The sequence below is a fragment of the Lutra lutra genome, chromosome 7 (genome assembly GCF_902655055.1).
Source record: "Lutra lutra chromosome 7, mLutLut1.2, whole genome shotgun sequence".
In the NCBI taxonomy this organism is placed as follows: Eukaryota; Metazoa; Chordata; class Mammalia; order Carnivora; family Mustelidae; genus Lutra; species Lutra lutra.
Window position 1 is genome coordinate 70,944,311 of NC_062284.1, and position 27,860 is coordinate 70,972,170.

At 39.2% G+C, this 27,860-nt stretch overlaps 1 protein-coding gene across 9 annotated transcripts in view; it reads right to left on the bottom strand.

The window, feature by feature from the left end:
- The window catches only part of MYO5A (myosin VA), a 200,217-nt gene that overhangs the window by 71,965 nt on the left and 100,392 nt on the right, over positions 1 to 27,860 (bottom strand). For all 9 annotated transcript variants that reach the window (XM_047735857.1, XM_047735855.1, XM_047735853.1 and 6 more), the window contains 7 exons: positions 27,048 to 27,154; positions 20,316 to 20,581; positions 19,398 to 19,479; positions 14,824 to 14,964; positions 12,671 to 12,796; positions 11,383 to 11,466; positions 6,938 to 7,099 (listed from right to left, as the gene is read on the bottom strand). In XM_047735857.1, coding sequence (XP_047591813.1) covers positions 6,938 to 7,099; positions 11,383 to 11,466; positions 12,671 to 12,796; positions 14,824 to 14,964; positions 19,398 to 19,479; positions 20,316 to 20,581; positions 27,048 to 27,154 — 968 coding nt within the window. The remainder of the gene's footprint in view (positions 1 to 6,937; positions 7,100 to 11,382; positions 11,467 to 12,670; positions 12,797 to 14,823; positions 14,965 to 19,397; positions 19,480 to 20,315; positions 20,582 to 27,047; positions 27,155 to 27,860) is intronic.

A 27,860-nucleotide genomic window follows, 5' to 3' on the forward strand; every position in this document is an offset into this window, starting at 1 on the left:
CCTCTCCCAACCCCTTCCCCGCATCAACCCTCAGTTTGTTTTGTGAGATTAAGAGTCACTTATGGTTTGTCTCCCTCCCAATCCCATCTTGTTTCATTTATTCTTCTCCTACCCCCTTAACCCCCCATGTTGCATCTCCTCTCCCTCATATCAGGGAGATCATATGATAGTTGTCTTTCTCTGATTGACTTATTTCGCTAAGCATGATACCCTCTAGTTCCATCCACGTCGTCGCAAATGGCAAGATTTCATCTCTTTTGATGGCTGCATAGTATTCCATTGTGTATATATACCACATCTTCTTTATCCATTCGTCTGTTGATGGACACCTAGGTTCTTTCCATAGTTTGGCTATTGTAGACATTGCTGCTATAAACATTCGGGTGCACGTGCCCCTTCGGATCACTACGTTTGTATCTTTAGGGTAAATACCCAGCAGTGCAATTGCTGGGTCATAGGGTAGTTCTATTTTCAACATTTTGAGGAACCTCCATGCAGTTTTCCAGAGTGGTTGCACCAGCTTGCATTCCCACCAACAGTGTAGGAGGGTTCCCCTTTCTCCGCATCCTCGCCAGCATCTGTCATTTCCTGACTTGTTAATTTTAGCCATTCTGACTGGTGTGAGGTGATATCTCATTGTGGTTTTGATTTGTATTTCCCTGATGTGGAGTGATGTGGAGCACTTTTTCATGTGTCTGTTGGCCATCTGGATGTCTTCTTTGCAGAAATGTCTGTTCATGTCCTCTGCCCATTTCTTGATTGGATTATTTGTTCTTTGGCTGTTGAGTTTGCTAAGTTCTTTATAGATTTTGGACACTAGCCCTTTATCTGATATGTCATTTGCAAATATCTTCTCCCATTCTGTCAGTTGTCTTTTGGTTTTGTTCACTGTTTCCTTTGCTGTGCAAAAGCTTTTGATCTTGATAAAATCCCAATAGTTCATTTTTGCCCTTGCTTCCCTTGCCTTTGGTGATGTTCCTAGGAAGATGTTGCTGCGGCTGAGGTCGAACAGGTTGCTGCCTGTGTTCTCCTCAAGGATTTTGATGGATTCCCTTCTCACATTGAGATCCTTCATCCATTTTGAGTCTATTTTCGTGTGTGGTGTAAGGAAATGATCCAATTTCATTTTTCTGCATGTGGCTGTCCAATTTTCCCAACACCATTTATTGAAGAGGCTGTCTTTTTTCCATTGGACATCCTTTCCTGCTTTGTCGAAGAGGAGTTGACCATAGAGTTGAGGGTCTATTTCTGGGCTCTCTATTCTGTTCCATTGATCTATGTGTCTGTTTTTGTGCCAGTACCATGCTGTCTTGATGATGACAGCTTTGTAATAGAGCTTGAAGTCCAGAATTGTGATGCCACCAACTTTGGCTTTCTTTTTCAATATTCCTTTGGCTATTCGAGGTCTTTTCTGGTTCCATGTAAATTTTAGGATTATTTGTTCCATTTCTTTGAAAAAAATGGATGGTACTTTGATAGGAATTGCATTAAATGTGTAGATTGCTTTAGGTAGCATAGACAATTTCACAATATTTATTCTTCCAATCCAGGAGCATGGAACATTTTTCCATTTCTTTGTGTCTTCCTCAATTTCTTTCATGAGTACTTTATAGTTTTCTGTGTATAGATTCTTAGTCTCTTTGGTTAGGTTTATTCCTAGGTATCTTATAGTTTTGGGTGCAATTGTAAATGGGATGGACTCCTTAATTTCTCTTTCTTCTGTCTTGTTGTTGGTGTAGAGAAATGCAACTGATTTCTGTGCATTGATTTTATATCCTGACACTTTACTGAATTCCTGTACAAGTTCTAGCAGTTTTGGAGTGGAGTCTTTTGGGTTTTCCACGTATAGTATCATATCATCTGCAAAGAGTGATAGTTTGACTTCTTCTTTGCCGATTTGGATGCCTTTAATTTCCTTTTGTTGTCTGATTGCTGAGGCTAGGACTTCTAGTACTATGTTGAATAGCAGTGGTGATAACGGACATCCCTGCCGTGTTCCTGACCTTAGCGGAAAAGCTTTCAGTTTTTCTCCATTGAGAATGATATTTGCGGTGGGTTTTTCGTAGATGGCTTTGATAATATTGAGGTATGTGCCGTCTATCCCTACACTTTGAAGAGTTTTGATCAGGAAGGGATGCTGTACTTTGTCAAATGCTTTTTCAGCATCTATGGAGAGTATCATATGGTTCTTGTTCTTTCTTTTATTAATATGTTGTATCACATTGATTGATTTGCGGATGTTGAACCAACCTTGCAGCCCTGGAATAAATCCCACTTGGTCGTGGTGAATAATCCTTTTAATGTACTGTTGAATCCTATTGGCTAGTATTTTGGCAAGAATTTTTGCATCTGTGTTCATCAAGGATATTGGTCTGTAGTTCTCTTTTTTGATGGGATCCTTGTCTGGTTTTGGGATCAAGGTTATGCTGGCCTCATAAAATGAGTTTGGAAGTTTTCCTTCCATTTCTATTTTTTGGAACAGTTTCAGGAGAATAGGAATTAGTTCTTCTTTAAATATTTGGTAGAATTCCCCTGGGAAGCCATCTGGCCCTGGGCTTTTGTTTGTTTGGAGATTTTTGATGACTGTTTCAATCTCCTTACTGGTTATGGGTCTGTTCAGGCTTTCCATTTCTTCCTGGTTCAGTTGTGGTAGTTTATATGTCTCTAGGAATGCAACCATTTCTTCCAGATTGTCAAATTTGTTGGCGTAGAGTTGCTGATAGTATGTTCTTATAATTGTCTGTATTTCTTTGGTGTTCGTTGTGATCTCTCCTCTTTCATTCATGATTTTATTTATTTGGGTCCTTTCTCTTTTCTTTTTGATAAGTCTGGCCAGGGGTTTATCAATCTTATTAATTCTTTCAAAGAACCAGCTCCTAGTTACGTTGATTTGTTCTATTGTTTTTTTGGTTTCTATTTCATTGATTTCTGCTCTGATCTTTATGATTTCTCTTCTCCTGCTGGGTTTAGGGTTTCTTTCTTGTTCTTTCTCCAGCTCCTTTAGGTGTAGGGTTAGGTTGTGTACCTGAGACCTTTCTTGTTTCTTGAGAAAGGCTTGTACCGCTATATATTTTCCTCTCAGGACTGCCTTTGTTGTGTCCCACAGATTCTGAACCGTTGTGTTTTCATTATCATTTGTTTCCATAAATTTTTTCAATTCTTCTTTAATTTCCTGGTTGACCCATTCATTCTTTAGAAGGATGCTGTTTAGTCTCCATGTATTTGGGTTCTTTCCAAATTTCCTCTTGTTATTGAGTTCTAGCTTTAGAGCATTGTGGTCTGAAAATATGCAGGGAATGATCCCAATCTTTTGATACTGGTTGAGACTTGATTAAGGACCAAGAATGTGATCTATTCTGGAGAATGTTCCATGTGCACTAGAGAAGAATGTGTATTCTGTTGCTTTGGGATGAAATGTTCTGAATATATCTGTGATGTCCATCTGGTCCAGTATGTCATTTAAGGCCTTGATTTCCTTGTTGATCTTTTGCTTGGATGATCTGTCCATTTCAGTGAGGGGAGTGTTAAAATCCCCTACTATTATTGTATTCTTGTCGATGTGTTTCTTTGATTTTGTTATTAATTGGTTTATATAGTTGGCTGCTCCCACGTTAGGGGCATAGATATTTTAAATTGTTAGATCTTCTTGTTGGACAGTTCCTTTGAGTATGATATAGTGTCCTTCCTCATCTCTTATTATAGTCTTTGGCTTAAAATCTAATTGATCTGATATAAGGACTGCCACTCCTGCTTTCTTCTGATGTCCATTAGCATGGTAAATTCTTTTCCACCCCCTCACTTTAAACCTGGAGGTGTCTTCGGGTTTAAGATGAGTTTCTTGTAGGCAACATATAGATGGGTTTTGTTTTTTTATCCATTCTGATACCCTGTGTCTTTTGATTGGGGCATTTAGCCCATTAACATTCAGGGTAAGTATTGAGAGATATGAACTTAGTGCCATTGTATTGCCTGTAAGGTGACTGTTATTGTATATTGTCTCTGTTTCTTTCTGATCTACTACTTTTAGGGTCTCTCTTTGCTTAGAGGACCCCTTTCAATATTTCCTGTAGAGCTGGTTTGGTATTTGCAAATTCTTTCAGTTTTTGTTTGTCCTGGAAGCTTTTAATCTCTCCTTCTATTTTCAATGATAGCCTAGCTGGATATAGTATTCTTGGCTGCATGTTTTTCTCATTTAGTACTCTGAATATATCATGCCAGCTCTTTCTGGCCTGCCAGGTCTCTGTGGATAAGTCTGCTGCCAATCTAATATTTTTACCATTGTACGTTACAGACTTCTTTTCCCGGGCTGCTTTCAGGATCTTTTCTTTGTCACTAAGACTTGTCAATTTTACTATTAGGTGACGGGGTGTGGACCTATTCTTATGGATTTTGAGGGGGGTTCTCTGAACCTCCTGGATTTTGATGCTTGTTCCCTTTGCCATATTGGGGAAATTCTCTCCAATAATTCTCTCCAACATACCTTCTGCTCCCCTCTGTTTCCTCTTCTTCTGGAATCCCAATTATTCTAATGTTGTTTCGTCTTATGGTGTCACTTGTCTCTCGAATTCTCCCCTCGTGGTCCAGTAGCTGTTTGTCCCTCTTTTGCTCAGCTTCTTTATTCTCTGTCATTTGGTCTTCTATATCGCTAATTCTTTCTTCTGCCTCATGTATCCTAGCAGTGAGAGCCTCCATTTTTGATTGCACCTCATTAATAGCTTTTTTAATTTCAACTTGGTTAGATTTTAGTTCTTTTATTTCTCCAGAAAGGGCTTTTATATCTCCCGAGAGGGTTGCTTTAATATCTTCCATGCCTTTTTCAAGCCCGGCTAGAACCTTGAGAATCATCATTCTGAACTCTCTATCTGACATATTACCAATGTCTGTATTGATTAGGTCCCTAGCCTTTGGTACTGCTTCTTGTTCTTTTTTTGTTGTGAATTTTTCCACCTTGTCATTTTGTCCAGATAAGAGTATATGAAGGAGCAAGTAAAATACTAAAACGGTAGCAACAACCCCAGGAAAATATGCTTTAGCCAAATCAGAAGAGATCCCAAATCGTGAAGGGGGAGAAAGGGTACAAAAAGGGGTTCAGAAAGAAAAAAAAAAAAAAGAAAGAAACTATTAAAAAAAGGAAGCCGATAAAAAATATAAAAAGGAAAAATATATATATATATATTAGATAAACTATTTAAAAAACGTTAAAGAAGAAAACGGTAAAAGTTAAAAAAATTTAGAAGAAGAGAAAAAAAATATTGAAAAAGAAAAAAAAATTAAATTAACTGCAAGGCTAAAGAATCATGGGGAGAAAGCCATGAGTTCCATGCTTTGCTTTCTTCTCCTCTGGAATTCCACCGCTCTCCTTGGTAGTGAAACTGCACTCCTTGGTAGGTGAACTTGGTCCTGGCTGGCTTTCTCGTTGATCTTCTGGGGGAGGGGCCTGTTGTAGTGATTCTCAAGCGTCTTTGCCCCAGGCGGAGTTGCACCGCCCTTACCCGGGGCCAGGCTGAGTAATCCGCTGGGGTTTGCTGGGTTTGCTTTCGGGAGCTTTTGTTCCCTGAGCGCTTTCTGTAGTGTTCTGGAAGACGGGAATGAAGATGGCAGCCTCCCAGTCTCCGGCCTGGAGACTCCTCAGAGTGCGCCCTCACTCCTCAGTGCGCCCTCAGAGAACAGCGCCCAATTACTCCCGTCACCCTGGCCTCTGGCCACGCTCCGAGCTGACCGAGCCTGCGACCGGTTCAAGGTAACCCCGAGTTTAGAGCTTACTCCTCGGCTCTGTCTCTGTAGCCGGCTTCCCTGTTCTAATACCGGTAAGCTCTGCGACACTCAGACACCCCCGATCCTTCTGTGACCCTGTGGGACCTGAGGCCGGGCTGACCCCGCCTGGGCTTCACCCAATTAAGCCTCTGGAGCGATGTCCCTCAGCGGCACAGACTTTTCAAAGTCCTGATTTTGTGCTCCGTTGCTCCGCCGCTCGCCGGGAGCCAGCCCCTCCCCCCGCGGTCTATCTTCCCGTCACTTTGGATTCAATTCTCCGCCAGTCCTACCTTTCAGATAGTGGTTGATTTTCTGTTTCTAGAATTGCTGTTCTTCTTCTCTTCAATCTCCCGTTGGATTTGTAGGTGTTTGCAATCTTTAGATAAGCTATTTAGTTGATCTCCTGCTACCTGAAGTAGTCTCAGCCTGCTACTTCTCTGCCATCTTGACTCCTCCTCTCACCCCACTCCTTTAATATAGGCTCCTATAGCTTCCTGTTGGGAACTCAAAATTTTGACTAAAAATAAAACCTTACTTGAAGAATATTAAGTGCACTTATCATGCACACTGGGAATTCTGCCACAAGAGACCAAAAAAAGTAGCAGGTGACTTCAAGAGCGCAGGTAATGAGCGGGAGGATGGGAGAGGACAGCCAGCATGGCTGCCATCAGGGACACAAGGTCAAGCCGAGAGGCTTTGCACCTGTGTCAGGCCCTGCTTCCTATTTCACCTGAGCACACGGTTCCCCCTCTGACTGGCTTCTCATCCCAAGCCCCTACCCTTGTTCAGGCACTATGAGTGAGTGCAGTATTTCCCAAGGCCCACAGAGCCGAGGACTTCAAAGAAAGGAGAGGGCTCTGCTCCAGCTCTGAGGGAGCTGCTGCTCTGTACAAATCCAGAGAGGAAACAACCAGAGGACAAACCAAGGGCAGCAGTGGTCTGCCAGGGAGGATATGTACTCCAAGAATCAAGACCTAGAGGAAATTATTTTGGGAAAGGTTTAAGCAGAGTCATGGGTCTAAAGCTGGGTGGAGAGGAACAGTAGGTGTTACATATTCTCATAGTGAAAGCTCTAGCCTCTCCCCACCTGAGGACCCCACCTGGGGGGCTGACAGAGGAAAACCTGGGGCTTCAACTGAGCTTGAGGGGAAGGAGCCCTGCAATGGCAGTTCCCTGAACTCACCTGGTGCCCCACTGTTTTCTTGTGCTCTTTGGCTGTCTGGCCAGGTCTGCCTTTGGTGGGCTTTGCTGGAGTGCGGGTGAGGGCTGTGCGTCCTGATGAGGTGGCTGATGTTGGACTGATGGCCTTCTCATCATCTTGAAATAATTCTGGTAGCATCTTAAACTGAGCCAGAAATAATAAAAGATAATTATACTTTAAATAAACTCAAGTGTAGGGGTGCCTGTGTGGCTCAGTCGTTAAGCATCTGCCTTCAGTTCAGGTCACGATCCACAGGTCCTGGGATCAAGCCCCACATGGGGCTCTCTACTTGCTGCTCGGTGCGGAGCCTGCCTCTCCCTCTCCTGATTCCCCTGCTGGTGTTCTCTCTCTCTCGCTGTTTCTATCAAATCATTAAAATCTTTAAAAATAAATAGATAAATAAACTCATGTGTAAACCTTCACAGAAGACTTGGAATCCATAAGGCTTCCCTTCTTTTAGTAACCCCTTTCAAAGTCTCATTCCAGAAACAATCAATATCTGCATTAGGAAACAAAGACATGAGAGGTAGGTGATACCAAGGCAACAAAAATATAGGAGGAAAAAATGCAGTGATTCTATGACCATGTTTGGGGGAAACAAAGTCAAAACTACTCCCTTAACTCTTGAAATCCTAATCTACAGAAAATGGCCACTATTAACATATTGCTGGCCTTGAACTATAATTATTTTATGAGCAAAATACTAATTGGAAGTCCTATCTAATTACTTCAGTTCCACAAAATGTTCTATCATCCTTCATTTGTCTACCTACTAACTCAAATGGTGAATACCAGCTAAACAAACTCACTGAAAATCTCGGCAAGAAGGCTATGACAAACCAGTTCTCCAATACAATCAACAACACAGAATTCTAAGGAAAACATTAACAGAGTTAATGTTATGGAAAACAACACAGAGTTATAAGGAAAAAATTAAAAACCCTGCCCTTGTCCTGTAACCTTTTATATTTGTTTTCAAGGGATTAATAACTTGATTGCATAATTTATGCAATCAATTTTGTGTTGTACCAGGGTTGCGCTACAAAAGATTATTATAAGATCTGGCATTTAACAAGTGGATAGATGGTATTAGTATGGAAGGGAGACATTTTATGGCATGAAAGAGATTTCAAACTAGCCTACAGGAACACCATGACATATGCATATATCTTTACAATAGTCACACATTCCACATTAAATAAACCCTTCAAATTATAATAGCAACTACCAATTATTTGTCTAATAATTTCAGAGTATCTCCAGAAGAAATAATTTTCTTAGGAGAGTTCTTCCGTTAAAAAACAAAATCAGAGAATTTCATTTGCTCTTAATGTGTATTTAATCATAAGGGTAATTTAGGAAATAACTCACAATGTATAAAACAAATTATTATACAAAACATACCAATAATGGTCGCTTGCTACACAAATGAATCTCTTCATCCCTTTTAAAGGGTTGGCTATAAAGAAGAAAACATGTTGCACCACTATCTTGTATCACGATGTTAAAGCTGCATTCCAAATAGGAAAAATAAGAGTCTCTAATAGATTTGATTTGAAAACCCAAGGTATGTGTATCGTGCGCCATCCTCCAGCTCCAGCTACAACAAAGCTACATACACTACAATTACTCCCAATGACTCCTCAGAACCCAACGCTACCTTCTGATAATTAAGGACCCACCAGCCAATCAGAAAAGTTAGTCGGAAGAAAGACACGAATGATTATGGGTACCTGGGCAATAAGAACCTGTGAATGTTCCATTTAATCTAAACTACCTAGGCAGAGTAATGACATTAGAATTTTATGGTTTTCATCACTATTCATAAATAGAAATGATGTGAAATGTAACTTAATAGTACTCAGGGATTGCCACTGTGAGAGAATTTTCTCTTATACATCAGTCCTCTAAGATATAAAGCATTAATGTCCAGTGCTTATGAGTATAAGTGAAAAACTGACTTTTTTATAGACACACAGAGTCATTATCTTTCCGAGAGTTAAAACTAGAACTTAGTCTTGGCTAACAGACACACGAAAAAATGCTCAATATCACTCGGCATCAGGGAAATACAAATCAAAACCACAGTGAGATACCACCTCACACCAGTCAGAATGGCTAAAAGTAACAAGTCTGGAAATGACAGGAGTTGAGAAGGATGTGGAGAAAGGGGAACCCTCCTATACTGTTGGTGGGAATGCAAGCTGGTGCAGCCACTCTGGAAAACAGTACAGAGTTCCTCAAAAAGTTGAAAATAGGCTACCTTGGGGCGCCTAGGTGGATCAGTGGGTTAAACCTCTGCCCTCGGCTCAGGTCATGATCTCAGGGTCCTGGGGATCGAGCCCTGCATCAGGCTCTCTGCTCGGCAGGGAGCCTGCTTCCCTTCCTCTCTCTCTGCCTGCCTCTCTGCCTACTTGTGATCTCTGTCTGTCAAGTAAATAAATAAAATCTTAAAAAAAAAAATTAAAAGCAAATAGGCTACCTTATGACCCAGCAATTACACTACTGGATATCTGCCCCAAAGATACAAATGTAGTGGGCACATGCACCCCAATGTTTATAGCAGCAATGTCCACGAAGGCCCAACTATGGAAAGAGCCCAGATGTCCATCGACAGATGAATGGATAAAAAAGATACGTGTGTGTGTATACACGCATATATATCTATACATACACAATGGAATATTACTCAGTCATCAAAAAAAATCACACCATTTGCAATGAGATGGATGGAATTACAGGGTATTATGCTAAGTGAAATAAGTCAATCAGAGAAAGACAATTATCATATGATCTCACTGATATGAGGAATTTAATAAGCAGGCAGAAGATATAGAGAAAGAAAGGAAAAAATAAAACAAGATAAAACCAGAGACAGAGACAAATTGTAAGAGACACTTGAACATAGGAAACAAAATGAAGGTTGCTGGAGGGCAGTGGGATGGAGGGAAGGGGTGGCTGGGTGATGGACATTAAGTAGGGCATGTGATGTAATGAGCACTAGGTGCTATATAAGACTGATGAATTACAGGCCTGTACCTCTGAAATCCATAATACATTATACGTTAATTAATTGAATTTAAATTTTAAAATGTTTATAGAATATTCCCTCAGAATTTAAAAAGACTCTTAGAATAAACGAGGGAAACAAAAGTGCTGATCAGTAGTCTAAAAGATTTACATGAATAATTTATTTTTTAACGAATATTTGAATATTCATTTTGCTAAACTAAGTTTACTTTCAATTATTTTGAGTTCATAAGACCATGTTTCCAATGCATCCCTTTAAAATGATACAGCAGGGTGCCTGTTGGCTCAGTAGGTTGATCATCTGACTCTTGATTTTAGCTCCAGTCATGATTTAAGGGTTCTGGGATGGAGCCCTGAGTCATGCTCCCCACTCATCGGGGAGTCTGCTTGTCTCTCTCTCTCTGCCCCCAAACTCACTAGTGCTCTCTCTCTAAAATAAATAAATGATTCCTTAAAAATACATACATACATACATAATAAAATGATGTAGTAAAAAACCTATCTTCTTTCATAATTTCTCACAAAGGCACAATGGAGTCTAGAACCACTGTGCAGACAATAATTTCACATAAAACTGAAAGACAACAGGGGAGCCTGGGTGGCTCAGTCATTAAGCATCTGCCTTGGGCTCAGGTCATGATCTCAGGGTCCTGGGATCGAGCCTCAAGTCAGGGTCCCTGCTCCGCGGGGAGCCTGGTTCTCCCTCTCCCACTCCCCCTACTTGTGTTCCCTTTCTCACTGTGTCTCTCTCAGTCAAATAAATAAACAAAATCTAAACAACAACAACAACAACAAAAAACAAAACCTGAATGACAACACTGCATTGTGGTTAAGAGCAGACTCTGAGCCAGACAGCCTGTGTTTTAATTTTGCTTAAAAACACATTAGCTATGGGGCGCCTCGGCGGCTCAGTGGGTTAATCCTCTGCCTTCAGCTTGGGTCGTGATCCCAGGGTCCTGGGATCGAGCCCTGCATCGGGCTCTCTGCTCAGCAGGGAGCCTGCTTCCCTTCCTCTCTCTCTGCCTGCCTCTCTGCCTACTTGAGATCTCTGTCAAATAAATAAATAAAAGCTTAAGAAAAAAAAAACACATTAGCTATGAAATCTCTGTGCTTCAGTTCCCTCATCTGTAAAATGGGAGTAATGATTTTATCACCTCATTATAAAAATTACATGAGTTAATATTTGTAAGGCGTTTAAAAGGCAAAAGATTTATACAATCTGAAGAGAAACCCGACACACACTATTATCTGATAAATTAAAAACTAACAGTAAAGCTGATTTTGTTAGAAAAATCACTATTGTTAAAAAACTAATGTTTAAAAAAACAAGAAACTAATGCTTAAGTAATTAACACTGTTGAATATATCCTGATTGTAGAAAGCCTATACATTGTTACCTTGCTGGATTTCAGAACTTTAATTTGTTCTTCAAAAACAGTGTCTTTATTCTTTTCCAGAAAGCCTTCACACTGGTATTCCACCTGGAAACACATGCAAAAATCTTCTTAACTACCAGATTTTTTTTTTTTTTGAACAGATATTAAAATCATCAACCACAAAAACATTTATTAGGTTCAGGCTATATGACTGGTTCTCAGCAAAGTGGTTATCAGTTTTAGTCTAAGAAACCAGTACCATTCTTGGGAAGAAGTATGTTAGCTCTAGAGTAAAACTCCTCAAATATTGCTTTTCCTAGAGAACAGTGGTAGTGCTAACTAGTTATGGTTTAAAAGATCCTCCCAATTCACAGGTAGGCAGACTCATAAGAAGTTGACTCTTCTCACTCATGCTGACACAAGAAAGCTCCTTCACAGCTAAGCTAGTGGACCTTCTTGTGACTGAGATCACCATCCTGGAGGGGTAGTTCTCTTGGGAGACAACTGAGTAAACACTGTATGATTTGGTAAAGGGAACTACTCAAGAACAAGGGAACTCAAGACTGTTCCTGCTTCCAAAACTCCAGTGACTTTAAGCCTCTACTACTCAAGTTGCTCCCCAGGTTATAACACAAAGCCCTTAGGTAACCTAAAGACATTCCTAGGTTTCCAGCTAGGACTAAGAAGACTTAGAAGACCCTCAATTCCTGAAGGAGACCCCAGGAAGCTTACCCCCCTTAACCCTACCCACAACTCCTTTAAATGTAAATTAGCCTCATCGCTCCTGATTTTCTGAGCACACTACTAAACTCATGAAGTAGTAGGTCCACAGGCCCTGTTAGCAGGAACCCACTGACTCAATCACAGTCTCTATTCTGATCCCTCTAAGGTTTGCAGCAGTCCGAGGCAGCAACCTATAATCAAACACATTAATATTTCTACACTGAAGTATGTAAATATCCAGCCTAACTGAGATAAATAAAGACTATACATAACCTCATTTTACTTCAAAGTCAGAGATCAGGTCTAGACATAAAATGAATTATGAAGAGACTTTTTAGTTTTCAGAGTTTCTTCGATTTCAGAATTATACAGGATTGTAGGCTCATATTTATTTCATAATATAATTCCATTTATAGGAATGGAAAGGAAGAGAAAACCACCCAAGCAACACTGAAAAATACTTTTCCTATAAGACACTAAAGGATGCAAGTTTCAGCAAAGATAAAAATGATATCTCTAGACATCGATTTTTTTCCTCTTTGAACTTAAATATTCAAAAAGAAAAAAGATAATAAAGCTTCCTTACTTTGTCAGCAAAATGTTGGATGATGAAAGCTTTGTTTGACAGACGGGGCTTTTCAAAGAGTGCACATTTGTTCAAATGTGTGTTGTACAATTTTTGGGCCCAAGTGTCATCTGTGCCTTTGGGCATCTACATTCAGGGTGGAAAAGAAAAGGAAAAAAAAAAAACCAGCAAAAACAAAATAAGAATATTGTTATAAGACTTTTCTGAGTTATCAACCAAGAGACCATTTTTTGACTTTTCTAACAACTTTTATATTCAATAGGAACTCATTCCTTCCACATTACTCTGTTAGATGACAAAAATCAGTTACCAAAGGAAAGCAATGACTGAGACCTTTTCATGGGTGACTCAGCCCAATCTTTGGGCAACTCAATCTGGCTATACCAGGAATCATCAAATAAATATTCTATCAGCTTTTAAAACAACAAGAGTCTCACAAATAAAACATGAACTATTATGATTTCATGTTTTTTTTAAATTTTAGGCAAGCCATAGGCCCACTGTGGAGCTTGAACTCATGACCCCCATGAAATCAAGAGTCACATGCTCTAGCAACTAAGCCTGCCAGCTGCACCATATCAGGTATTTTTAAAAATTTGTTAAATAAAGGTAACATATGCACAGAGTGAAATATTTTCATAATTCATAAAGGCTTAAAATGAAGAGTAATTTTTTTCATTATTTCCACCAATTTTATCTTTCTGTCTAAAGGTAGGAACACAAATAGAATCATTCTATAAAATCTTTGCATTTTTCTTCTTCTTAATAATAGCATTCCTGTATTCATGGTTGTTACTCATTTTCTGTTATTATAAAAATGGCCACAATTGCTTCTTTTACATATATACCTTGGATACTTTTGCAAGTATATTCATAGGGTGAATTCCAGCAATTCCACTGTTGGGCCCAAAGGTAATTTTGGACCCACTGTTGGGTCTAAAATTTTATAATTTTGAAAAATATTGTCAAATTCCCCCAAAAAATATGCTGTATTAACTCACATCCTACCATCAATGAATGGTATTATCAAATTTAAACTCACCTATCTAGAGCACCTGGGTGGTTCAGTGGGTTAAGCACCTGACTTCTTCAGGTCATGATCTCAGTAGTCCTAGGATTGACCCCTGTGTTGGGGTCCCTGCTCAGTGGGAAGTCTGAGATTCCCTCTCTCTCTCTCTGCCCCTCCCCCAGCTCTCTCTCTCTCAAAATAAATAAATAAAACCTTAAAAGAAAAAAAAAACTTGCCTGTCTGATAGGTAAAATGCAGTATCCCATTTTTGGTTTGATATGCATTTTATTTAATTTCAAGTGAAACTGAGCATTATACTCATTCTTAATGTTGTAGGAAATCTGATACTTAGGAGGATCAATCTATGGTAAGTTGTAATTTATGGCATTCAAACTAAAGAGGAGTTAAGAGAAAGGATATGTTATTTGTCTAAGATCACTCAGCAATAAAGCCAGAGATCCATTATTTTCCCAGCACACTGGCTCTTCAAATATTAAAACTAAAACTCCCTTTCTACCATATATATCAATAATAAAGAACAAGCAGTCAATTTTAAAATCACAGATATTTAAGACTATTATTTTAAATATCTTTTGTACAATTTCTTGCATTTCTTTAAATATGTCATATCACTGAACAAAAGACTACCAAACTGGTAAGCAGTTGTGTCTAATGTCAATTTTTTACATAACTGAGAAGCGGCTGAAAAGAGAAAGGAAATTCCCCAAGCTTTTTTTTTTCAAGATTTTAAAAAAGATTTATTTATGTATTTTAGAGAGAGAGTGAGAGTGCAAGTGAGGAGAGGGGCAGAGGGAGAGAGAGAGAATCTCAAGCAGACTCCCTGCTGAGCACAGAGTCCCAATGCGGGGTTCAAACCCAGGACACCAAGATCATGACCTGAGCTGAAATCAAGAGTCGGCCACTCAACAAAGTGAGCCACCCAGGTTCTCCCAGATTATCCCAGTTTTGATTGTATGCAGAACCTTTTGGGTCTAGTGACCCTTCAGAATGCAAGTAGGGTGACCTCTTATTTGTGGCCACACTGGCACCTCATGGTATACCAATGAATCTGTGCTTAAACCCACTTACCTCTGACCTTGACATGTCTCTTGATAGACTAGGTATGTCAGAAAATCATATTTACCTTGCATTCTTCATCCAGCAAATCTAGAATGCCCAGTTTAGATTCTATAAGATTAATGCAAGGCTGATTATCATAAAAATCTATGAGTGTCCAGGGAATTTGTTCCTTCATATATTCTTCCTGTTCTAATTTGAAGACATGCTGAAATGAAAAAGAAAAAACAAAACTGGCATTACTGTATCATTACAAGTAACGTTAGTCAAGAAATGACATTTATAGAAAACACTCGAAGAGGATATGAACATAATATGAGATAGTCCATGGCTTCCAGCAACAATAATCTTTTTTTTTTTTTAAGATTTTTATTTATTTATTTGACAGAGAGAGATCACAAGTAGACGGAGAGGCAGGTAGAGAGAGAGGAGGAAGCAGGCTCCCTGCTGAACAGAGAGCCCGATGCGGGACTCGATCCCAGGACCCTGAGATCATGACTGAGCCGAAGGCAGCAGCTTAACCCACTGAGCCACCCAGGCGCCCAGCAGCAACAATAATCTTGTGGGAAAAACATGTTTTACACATGGAGAGTGATATAAGAAGCAAATAAAATCCACAGAGAGCAAAGCCTCAGCTACACAGGATTCTTGGTAAACAAGTAAATCTACGTGTGTGGGTGTGTTAAAACAGCTGACAATGTAGCAGTCTTTTCGATTTTTTTTTTTAATATGTATACAACCAACACTGTACAATATACTTTTTGGCCTCAAATTATTGCACAGTGCTGCTAACAATGCCTTAGCTGGCCTTGAACTATGCAGAGCAGATGCCCTCTAGACTACTGAACCATGCCGGGTGATGCTTGCAGCACAGCAAAGTAATTCTCTTAAGGGACAGTGATGTTGAAGTTCATGTGCCTCAGAGTTAGGTAACAGTGTCTTGTGTCTGCCTCCATCACTTGCCACAGTCAGGGAATCTATAGCTCAATTCTGTGAATTCTACATCCAATGCTGCAAGCAGCTGCAACAAGAACCAATCCACTGCTCCTTCAGCTAAATGCTTCAACCCCCATCCTCCATCCACATTGCTTCTCATCTCCAGTCACTCATTTAAGCAAAAATAAGTATCGACCATCTACTATGTGCCAGTCACGGCACACCATTAACAAAGGAGATGTGGGTTCTGCCCTCAGGGAGTTTGGAAACTTAGTGGGAAAAACAGACAGAAATCAAGTAACCACAAGGAATCACAAACTATAGTAATGTTACAAAGGAAAATAATGTAAGCTATGAGAACAAGAGTCCTTATCTAGTTTGGAGACAGGGTCGTGAGGTAAGGCTTCTCTGAGGACAGGCTCTGTGATAGGAGCTCTGCAGATGAATGGATGTTAAGTTAGTCTAGACGGAAGGGCAATCCAATCCCCGATACTGTTCTTGCTTCAGGCTGCCCAACCAATACAGCAATCCATAACTTCTAGTGTCTACAAGATGTTAATGACCTCTACTCATTGTACTTGGGGATTTCTGCTTTCTTTTATCTCTTCTGATTCCCTTCTTCTCTCAGACATTTTGATCCTTTTTCTGGAAAGGATAGCCTCCTGTGGCTTTGACCAGACAACACATATTTTCTAGGCCCCTAATCCCCGTGAAACTTAGGTGTCATCAAGATTTCTGATACACATGCTCCTTGTGCACCTAGAACTTTCTTACTTTATTCTGCCTGTATTGTAATGTCCCTCTTGGCTCATTTGCAGCATTTACCAGCTGCAATAAGCTTCAATAATTTAAAAAAAACAAAGTGGTCACCTGAATAAATATTTATGTCATGTTGATCAGAAAGTAAATTTCTTCTGCTCTTATGATGAATGAGAAGGCAAATGGGACACCATGTGTTAGCAGGATGCCCTGACTGATGGGACCAATAAGGAACGAGCTCTGTTCTTTTTTTAATTCAATAATTTATATGCAGACTCCACACTGACAACAGAAACACTGCTCCAGATTTTAAATAGAGCTTGTTTCTTATACACAATTCTGTGCTAGTTTGGAAAAGTCCATGAGGCCTCAAAAATCTTGGGATACTCAGTTGTCAAAAAGACAATGTGGGCATGAGGTTCAATGTGGCAAGAGATCCTGAGTCAATATGTAATGCCTGCAATCTCTAAATACGCCAATCACCGTGTTTCTCATGCCCACTGCCCCACTCATAATCCCTGCCAAGGGTGGCCCAAAACAACCAGGTTCTTTACTTTGAAACCCTATGTTCCTAGTCACAGCTGGTCAACTGCTAGAGATCTCTGGTGGAAAAATGAATGAAGTTAATCAGATTCCCTTTGTTGGGTATAAGAATTTAGAAATGGGCAATCAACAGTCCAAGATAAGCTGATTCAGAATGAATGGGGAAATGGCAAGTTAAGAGGGTAAGAGGAAAGGGGTGCCTGGAAGGCTCAGTCAGTTAAGAATCCAACTCTTGATTGCAGCTCAGGTCTCTGGGTTTTGGGATCAAGCCCTGTATCAGGCTCCATGCAGGGCATGGAGGCTCCTTGGGATGCTCTCTCTCTCTCTCTCTCCCCCTCTCTCTCTCCTACTGCCCCGTCTCCCCATCTCCCTCTCTCTCCAGGAAAAAAAAAAAAAGAAAAAGAAAAAGGATGAGAGGGGCAAGCCAACCACTGCTGGGTTCAGAGGGAGCTTGAAGTGACTGAGGAAGCAGAAACCCTGAGAAAATATACACAGAAGAGAAGGGAAGAAGAAGTCATCTGATAGTAAGAGGGAGTGGAGCAGCTGTGCAGAGAGAAGCTAAGATGCAGCATAGTGTGTGTGTGTGTGTGTGTGTGTGTGTGTGTGTGTGAGAGAGAGAGAGAGAGAGAGAGAGGAGAAACACATTGACAGTGACAGAGGGAAAGAGAAAGAGAAACGAGAGAGTCAGAAACACACATGCAAGGACATGGGGTCCTTGTCAAATAGACAAACGAGCCAGTCCCTGGTGAGGCCAGTGTTGGTTCCTTACATTTACAGTCATCTTGTGCCAAAATATACTAGGAAAGAGCAGAGGCTGTTGCTCTGATTAAAGTATTAAGAAACTCAGTAAAACCTTGAGAAAAGATAATGCTCAGTTTAGTCTCTGACAGGTCTTTATTAATGTTTCTTTAAGCAAAGATGAAAAGGACACCAATAACATTCTTATGGAAACAGTCATAAGCTGAAGGCTTGAAGATCACCTTTGCATTATTTCACTGTGCTAAGCAGCTTAACTTGACAAATAAAGAGGGTCTAAATTTTCATCAGAGTATACACAATATTTTTAAAAAATCAAACAGTCTAAAGGTTTGATGATGACAAGCAAGAATCCCTTGTCCCACCCTTCAATCCAGTCTCACTCTCTGGAGGAAGCCATTTTTAACTTCCTTAGTTATTTCTTCTGATACTTACTTCTAAAGGATATGTTTATCTACTATTTTCTTATGTATTCATTGTAAATATCTATTGATTTCTTGAAGAGGCAAATGTGGTCAAATTCAGATATACCACCTCTCTTGAGTCAAATTCATATATACCACCTCTCTCTACTGCCCGTCCCCTGTCCTCACAATATTACTATTTTTAGTTCTTCTTTCAATTTTTACTAATTCTGTAACTTAAAACAATACCTTTAAACTTCTATTTTTTGTTCATTAACTAGAGACCATGCCTCTTGTCCTCTCTTTTTATAAAATGAGGATACTAAGGACTCTTTTCCTGTCCTTCAGCTCTTCCATCTTCAACTCTTACGAGTGACTTCTTTGTTTTTTTGTTTTGCTTTTTAGGCAATTCATTTTTAACAACCTCTTTCATCAGTACTAATAACCATCCCTAATCCTGCACTTAGAACTGTGCCTGGTCCATGTTGATAACTTTACATATTCTAACTCATTCAATCTATGCAACTATATGCAGTAGGTACTATCATTATCCCCTTTATACAGATGAGGAGACTAGGGCCCAGGAGGGTCAATTACCCTGCCCAAGGTCCCATGAATAATCAAAGCAGAATGAGATTCCAACCCAAGCAGTTTACTTTGGAGGTCTGTGATCTTCACTATTACAATGTACTGCCCCTCATTTTTAAACACCTTTAAATTCCCCAATACCATGATAATACTTGATGATATTTGATACTACAACTGGACAAGAGCCATTTTCAAAATATTCCCATTGCTATTGTTGTGGTGGATGTCTCAGATTGTTGAAAATATGTAAAAAAAATATGTAGAAAACAGTGTGTGCTGATTTTTCACACTGGCATCTTGAGGATACAGCAAGTAGGAGTTATGATAGTCTTCACTCCATGGGAACAACACACTAAAGGATATCCTGGGCTCAAAACTTCAAACTGCCTATGTTACCACCTAATGCACTTCCTGTTTCAATCACTCAATTTATTTTGACCCAATTTTTACTATTCTCAGGTTGCAACCTGGGCCATACACATTTCTTTAACACTGCACTCATTTATTAATCATAAGTTCCTCAGCAGCTCAGTTGTTCCAAATCCCACATAGTAATTGCAATTTATAGTCTCATTTCAGAAACCAGACTTGAAACACAGAGTAGGAATTCAAAAGAATTTATAGTAAAATATTAGTTAAGAAAGAAAATTCTTACCATATTGAATTGTTGCTGTAATTTTTCATTTGCATAATTTATGCAAAACTGTTCAAAACTATTTATCTCAAATGTTTCAAATCTATAAAACGAAAAACAGTATGTTAAGAGGAGAAAAAGATACAAACAGCTTTTTAAAATATTCAAAATGTGCCCATTAGAAAGAAAGAAATGGGAAATTTCCCAACATTCTGAAACCTCTTTTCCACATCAGTGAAGATAAAGGTTTATAAGTCAGTAACATGGAATCTACACACAACAGACAGGCATCAGCCATGTAGCAGAGAGATTTTTTTTGAAGGCTCCAGCATGCAGCAATGTTCAACACTATGAGTTTTTGAGGGCTAATTCATCCCCAGGTGGGGAACAATCGTATTTATGATAAAGCTACTGCTCTTGTCAATTTATAGATTCAGGGCCTATATTCACATAAAAGGGAACTGAGAAAAGAGATCTCATAGGTTCTTTTGAAAAACTATATAAGATAATTTTAAAAATTAGGCATCAAAAACCACAAATATATAGAACTGTATTAACAGCTAAATGAGGGTACCCAGAGGGGCACCTGGGTGCCTCAGTCAGTTAAGCATCTGCTTTCAGCTCAGGTCATTATCCCAGCCAGAGCCCTGGGATAGAGTCCTGCATTGGGCTCCCTGCTCACCTGGGAGTCTGCTTCTCCCTCTGCCCCTCCCCCTGCTCATGTTCTCTCTCACTCTCTCTCTTTCAAATGAATAAAATCTTTAAAGGAGGGCACCCAGAGAAGGCAAACTAGCAAATGAAATAAGATTTTTAGAAATGCTCTTCTAATTTTCTTTTCTCCTTACCAGTAGGAGACAGAATCTAGGACCCACTCAGAGTTACTAGATAATCTCTAGAAAGAAATGCTCTGTGGCAGACCATTAAGCCAAATACACTTACCCATATATGTCCAGCACTCCAATAAAAGAGTGCTGTTTGACAGCAGAATGGAGGGCCTGATTGACATGATCTACGATCCAGCTAAAGAGCTTGGCATAAATGTGCTTGGCCAAAGCATCACGGGCATTCGTGGCCTGCAGCTTAGAGATGGGCTTGATGTATGTCTCTGTGGCGGTAGCGAGTTTCCGATGGCAGAGCCAGTGACACATCTCCTCATAGTCTACGCCCATAAGGTCAGAGAAGATGCTGAGAGGTTCATGCTTGGGCTGATAAAAGAGAGTGGGTTATTTCCTATGACCAAATCAATCAAATAAGAATTTACTAAAAGAACACAAAGAAGTAACAAATAAACCCAGCAATTTCTTTGTTATAATGAACACCCAGATTACTTCAACCTGATCGGTGATAATAATCTTAGTCATCCATTAGACTAGCATCTAGACAGCATTTTACGATCTCTTCTAGGGCTCGTTTCACACGCTACATCTTCCTTTCTCTTCACTGTATTTGTTTGTATCTGTCCTCGGGCACCTTTATTCAGTCAGTTGATCAGAAGATCTGTCAGCTTATCAACAAGTATTTACTTAGTGCCTACGAACATGCCAGTAAATAAAACCAGACATGGCCCCATCTTCCTAGAACTTACAGTCACTAGGGGAAATGGATATTAGTCAAACGACTGCTCCCTAAAATGTAAAATTACTGCAGAGAACAAGGGTGCTATCCTTTGATTCCATGTGAAAGGACTGCGCTCCACTCAGGAGGCAAGCGCCAGTTGTCTTGAGAAACAGAGTTGAGATTTAAAGAATGGGAAAGTATTAACTCAGTGAAAGGGGAAAGAAAGGGTCTTCAAGCTGAGGGCATAGCTGGTACACAAGTCCTGTAGTGGGAGAAAACTATAGTATGAGGGACTAAAGCTAAGTGAGGGAGAAAATATCTGAGATGAAGCCAGAGAGACAGGCAGAGTCTATACCATGGCTGCTCCTTATCCTGAGAGCAAAGAGAAGTCACTGAAGGGTTTAAGACAGATAACTTGAGAGTTATTCATAGGACTTCTTAGACTAGAATCTCTTTAATCTCTATCCCCTACAAGGTCTTCCATAGGCCTTGATTTGAGAAGATTGAGTAGACTGAGTAGACATTCAATTAAACCTTGTTTAGTTTAATCTACACAAGCGCACTACATTTGTGAACATCTTCACTCACATGTTTCAGTTGACTCTGATGACATTCCTGGGGAATAAGCAGGATGAACATCGCTATCTTGGAGTGAAATCCAAGAGGATAGCTTATCAAACATCACATGGCCAATGTATGTCACTGTTGTCATTAGAACCTGGGTGTCTTGGCATCCTCACCTCCTGACCCTTCCCACTGAAGCAGTCCCTTCCTTCCCTCACCTCCCCTCCTCCCGAATGGTCACTTCAAATACAAATTAGCATCATTACCAACAGCATGCTATATGACCCTTAAATAAGCAGCTAATTTCATTCATATAAATGTATGATTTGACATTAGTACTTTCTAAATATATTCTATTTGAACAACATGACCATACCATTAGATCACAGCTGTAAATTTTTTATTCAAATTTTCTATAACTTTACTGATTTTTAGACTTCTTCATTTACCTCTTCTCTTTATCTGAGAAAAGTCAATAATCTCTCACTATGATAGAACTATTCCTTCTTTTGGTTTCTGTTGATTTTTGCTTTATATATGTTAAGTCTATGCCATTAAGTACATGAAAGTTAAAAAGCATTACATCTTCCTGATGCATAAAACCTCTATTATTACATAGTACTCTATTTACCTTTAGTATTGCTTTGGTCCCAACTATTTTGTTGAATATCAATACAGGCTCTGCCAGGGTTTTTTTTTTTTTTTTTTAGTTATTATGATGTGTCTTCTATAAACTTTTTATTTTCAAACTTTCTGTACCTATATGTTTTGGGGATGCTTTTTTCAAAAGTATTCAGCTGAATTCCCACACCAGTTATCCCGTTGTTATCTAGTACTCTAGTTCCATGTTTTTAGGGGGAACAGGGGCTGATGATTCTCTTTAACTTTTTTTCTAGACTAATTTTAGACCAAGAGAAAAGTTTCAAGAGCAGTACAAAGAATTTCCTTCACCCAGATTCCCTAAATATTATCATTTTACACATTTGCTTGTATCATTCTCTCTCCTCCACATACATGTACACACACATTAATTTTTTAGAACCTTTGAGAGTGGGAGGAAAAAAAAACCTTTGAGAGAAGTTCCATGCATGATGCCATTTTAGTCCTAAATATTTTCAGGGTGCAACTCCTAAAAACCAAAGACACTGTCTTATATAACTATGATATCACCAAGAAAATTAGAAAATTAGCAATGACACAACTCTATTATCTAACCTACAGATCCAATCCAATTTTTTTTCTGGCTGTTCTAACAGTCTCTGCACAGGAGTGGGGGAGATATTTTTACAGTACAGGAACCAGTCTAAGTTCATACACTGAATTTAGTTGCCATGTTTCACTAGCCTCCTTTAATCTTAATAGGTCTTCACTCTTTTTTTTTGTTTGTGACCTTGACCTTTTTAATGTAGGTCCTTCAATGAAGGTGTGTATGACGCTGCCTCATGATTAGATTTGGGTCATGCCTTCTCAGCAGGAATACCAGAGAAGTGATGTTGTGCTCTCAGTTCACCACATCAGAAGTTATTTTATGTTCAACAGTCATTTCTCTAAAGACATCCAGATGGCCAACACCCACATGAAAACATGCTTAATATCAATCATCACCAGAGAAATGCAAATCAAAACTACGATGAGATATCACTGCACACCTGTCAGAACAGCTCAAATCAAAAACACAAGAAACAACAAGTGTTGGTAAGGATGTGGAGGAAAAAAAGACTCCTCATGCATTGCGGGTGGGAATGCAAACTCATGCAGCCACTCTGGAAAACAGTATGGAAAAAGTTAAGTTTCCACAAAACACTGTGGAAAAAGTTAAAAATAGAACTACCCTATGATCCAGCAATCGCACTCCTGAGTCTTTACCCCGAAAATGCAAAAACCCTAATTCGAAGGGGTGCAAGCACCCCCATATTTATTACAGTATTATTAACAATAGCTGCACTTTGGAAAAAGCCCAAAAAACAGACTCTTAACTACTAAGAACAAACTGATGTTACCAGAGGGGAGGTGGGCGGGGGAAGGTGAAACAGGTGAGGCACTTGTGATGAGCACCGGGTGTTGTATGGAAGTGCTGGACACTATACTGAACACCTAAAAATAATCTTACACTGTATGGTAACAATACTGGAGTTAATATTAAAAACCTGGAAAAAAAAAACAACAACCATGTTCACTATAAGCTACAAACCAGAGAAATAAAGAAATTTCTTTTTTCTTTTTTAAGATTTTATTTATTTATTTGACAGAGAGATACAGAGAGAGGGGGAACAAAAGCAGGGGAAGTGGGGGTTGGGGGGAAGGAGGCTTCCTGCTGAGCAGGGAGCCCAATAAAGAATATCCTTAAAGGCTTTTTATTTTTTTGTTAAAGATTTATTTATTTAAGAGAGAGAGCAAGAGGGCGCCTGGGTGGCTCAGCTGGTTAAGCGGCTGCCTTCTGCTCAGTTCATGATTCCAGAGTCCTGGGATCGAGCCTCACATCAGCTCCCTGCTCAGTGGAGAGCCTGATTCTCGCTCTCTCTCTGCCTGCCTCTCTGCCTACTTGTGATCCCTCTCTCTCTCAAATAAATAAATAAAATCTTTTTTAAAAAGAGAGAGAGAGAGAGAGTGAGAGAGAGAGAAGGAGAGGGTCAGAGGGAGAAGAAGACTCCCTGCTGAGCAGGGAACCAGGGACTGGATCCCAGGACTGGATCGTCTGGTTCATGACCTGAGCTGAAGGCAGTTGCTTAACCAACTGAGCCACCCAGGTGCCCTTTAAAGGCTTTTTAAAAGCAAACGACAGCAACAAGTACAAAAAAAGTTCTGTGATGTTGATTGGTTTTTCCACTGGTCCTGTGAATTGCAGTCACCTGATTAAGGGAATGCCTGCCAAGTTTCTCCACTGTAAAGATGGCTATTTTCCCTTTGTAACTAAGTATTTTGTGGGGAGTTCTGTCTTTCCTGGCCCAATATAGTATTCATAATTATTATTGTTTTAATTAATGAAACATTTTCTGTATTGGCATGTGCTTTCCTAGTTTATCAATCCACCATTCATTCTGTACTTTTAGACCTATCTTTGGTCACTTTCCTTCCACCTAAACCAGGTTCTTTAATATTTCCTTTAGTGAGGACCTTTTGGTGACAAAATTTCCCAATTTCTATTTGTCTGAAAACACTTCTATTCTTCCCTCATTCTGGAAAGATCTTTTTATGGGATATACAATTCTAAGTTAATAGTTATTTACTCTAGAGCACTGAAGATAGTGTTTTCTAGCTTCTATTATAGTTGATAAGTGAGCTAATGGTTTAACTGTTATTTCTTCAAAAGTAGTTATGTCTTATCTCTCTGCCTGTTTTAAGATTTTTCTCTCTGCCTTTGGTATCATTATGGTGTGCCTTAGGTGGATTTCTTTTTATTTATCCTAATTAGAATTTTGTGGACTTTCCTTATCTGAGGTTTAGAGTCATTTTCACAATTTCTGAAATTTGTGAATAATTATCTTTCAAATATTATGTCTGCCTCTTTCTTTTTTTCCCCCCCTCTATGAATTCTCATTGGATTAAAATTAGATTTTATTATTCTGTCCTTCACCTCTCCTCTGTTAAGTGCTCCATCTCTGGGTCTGTCTTGCATTTTGGGTAATTTCTTCACATCTCTCTTCTAGCTCATCTCTTCTCTCCTCAGTTGTGTCGATTTGCTAATAATTTCTTTCAGCATTCTTAATGGGTTTGACTCTTATCTGTTGTTTCACCTAGCTCCTTCTATTTTGTTTCTTTGTGGAATTTGTGATTTCTGACTATAAACCAATTATTTGTTGCAAATTTTCTCATGGGACTCTATTGAGACTTGGATCATCCAAAGTAGATTTATAGATTTATATTTGCTTCTGACAGGCATCTAAGGCACCACCAATCCAGGACCAATTTCAGCTAAGTTTTCTGTATTTAGCTTTCTGAGAACTATGAAATCAGTCTGGGAGTAACTGCGAGGGTCAGTTCATTGCCATAAAATTTTAGGACCTATTTTCTCCTACACATAGGCACCAAGGTTTGCTCAAGCCAGATCAACTTTTCTTTGTACTCTTCAAGTAGGTGGTGGGCAAGTTAATTACTAGTTTCCCATTTAGGGCCTCAGCTTTAGGCAGGAGTTCCCCTGTTTATATGAGTCCTGGGCTTTGTCTTTTGTTTTTTGCTCTCTACTTGGCTAGGAAAACTAAAACTCATGGTCACTTGGCTTCAGTAAATGCTGTCAAGATGAGCCCTAATTCCAGAGTTCTACTTCTTTCTCATAGCTCCTATTTTCACTTAGTTTCTGGTCTCTGACTAAATTTTATATATTTATTAATTTTTTAAAAAAATATAATTTATTGTGGGGCATCTGGCTGGCTCAGTCAGTGGAACATGAGACTCTTAATCTTGGGAGTTGTGAGTTCAAGCCCCATGTTAGGTGCAGAGATTACTTAAAAATAAAATCTTAAAAAAAATATATATATATACACATACACACACACACACACACACACACATATATATATAAATATATATATATGGTTTATCCAGTATGAAGATCAATCAGAGCACCCAGTCGAAAATTGCTGGAAAAGAAAGTCTCATTTTACAGATGAGAAAACAGAAGTTCAGAGAAGTGTAAGCAACTCACCAAAAAAAACAAAGCATGATTAAACAGTAAAGTAGGGACTGAATCCAAGCAGAGACACAAAAACATGTATTTCAAAACTAACGTCTTATTTATGCAAATTTAAATCATGAATTAATCTACATGTAGATTTGCTAATATCAACTTGGGTATCTGAAGAGTGAAACATAAATCTTCAGATTGTGTCCTATCACATTATTGAGGAAGCAGGATGGAAAAATAATTAATTATATTAAAACTTCCTCGGTTCTAATAAAGTTAGAAAGTACCTAAAATTGTGTGTGTGCACACACACGTGCACATGAGTTATATTTGATGGTGGTGATCAGCAAATACTGCAAATCATAAATGCCCAATGAGGACAACCTGAGACTACCAGGTTTTGTTACAATTTAAACAAACACTTCCACATATGGAATTGGGTTTTAATTCTCAGTGTGCAGTTATCACTATGTGTGAAAGAATATGCAAATCCTAGTGAAGACACTCAGTCCCCCAGCCATCTAGTTCCTCTTCACAGGAGTAATCACTGCTAATAGTTGTTTCAATAACAAAATATAGTTTATTACAACTCCACAGCTGAAGACATAAAGTTTTTAATTACTGGTATTTGTACCATGGGCCAAATGAACACCTCTCCCTAGACATCCCCAGTCCAGCTTTCATACTGAATATTAATACTTCCCACCTCTGTTCATATGGACCAGACATGTATCCAAGTTCTCTCCTCTTCCCTACCCCTAATACACACAATCACTGTGCACAAGGGATTAGCATCCATATTTCTTACCTTCAGTTCACGAGTCTACTTGGGATAATTTATCTCTCTGATAATGATAATAGAGACTTCAAATATTAACAAAACTGAAACACAAGGAAACTGTTATCACACTAAGTATATCTGAACTTACAGGTATCGTGCAGCTGTCTGAATCCCGCGATGTAAATGCAACATTGCCTAAGTGAAGGATGCCAGCAAGTATTCGGAAAATTCCCATCTGATAAGACTCACTAATTCCTGAAATAGAGTAAATGAACAAGTGATAATAAACTATTGCAACAGCCAATATTAAGCCTATTTTTAACCCTTGAATATTGCCAAAGATGCAGATGGTCACATGTCATGGTTAACCACACTTTCATCTTTGCTGACATCAACATGTAAGACAGTGTAGCATCACGGTTGAGAGCACGGGCTGTGGAGTGAGAACTGGCTCAAGGGCAGGTGTTGCTCCTGACCTGCCATGTCACGTGGGCACATAACATCACCCTTCTATGTTTCTGTTTTCTCATGTGAGATATGGAAATAGTTGTGACTACCTCAAAGGGAATCCATGAGCATTAAATGAGAAAATGCATGTAGTCGTGTAGTATACTTAGCACACTACGGGACACGTGGTAAATGCTAAACAAATTATCATCGCCGTCATACCCTGGATTTAAGTATTTTACTAACATTATTACCTTTTCTATTTTCTCTATTCCCAAGCGCAAGTTGTAGCCCAATAAGGCTATTTTAAGTCAGATTATTTTAATTACTCCTTCTAACTACAGACCAACTATAAGTTAAAGAGATCCCAAGATGAGAAGTGTTTGGGCCCATGTTGTACCCAGCTTGATGAGGGAATTTGAAATGCAGCATTAGAGTAGCAACTGATGGATAAGGCAGGAGGAGAAAGCTGTATAGCTTTGGTATTTTATCAGATCTGGCTTCATTTTTCCAT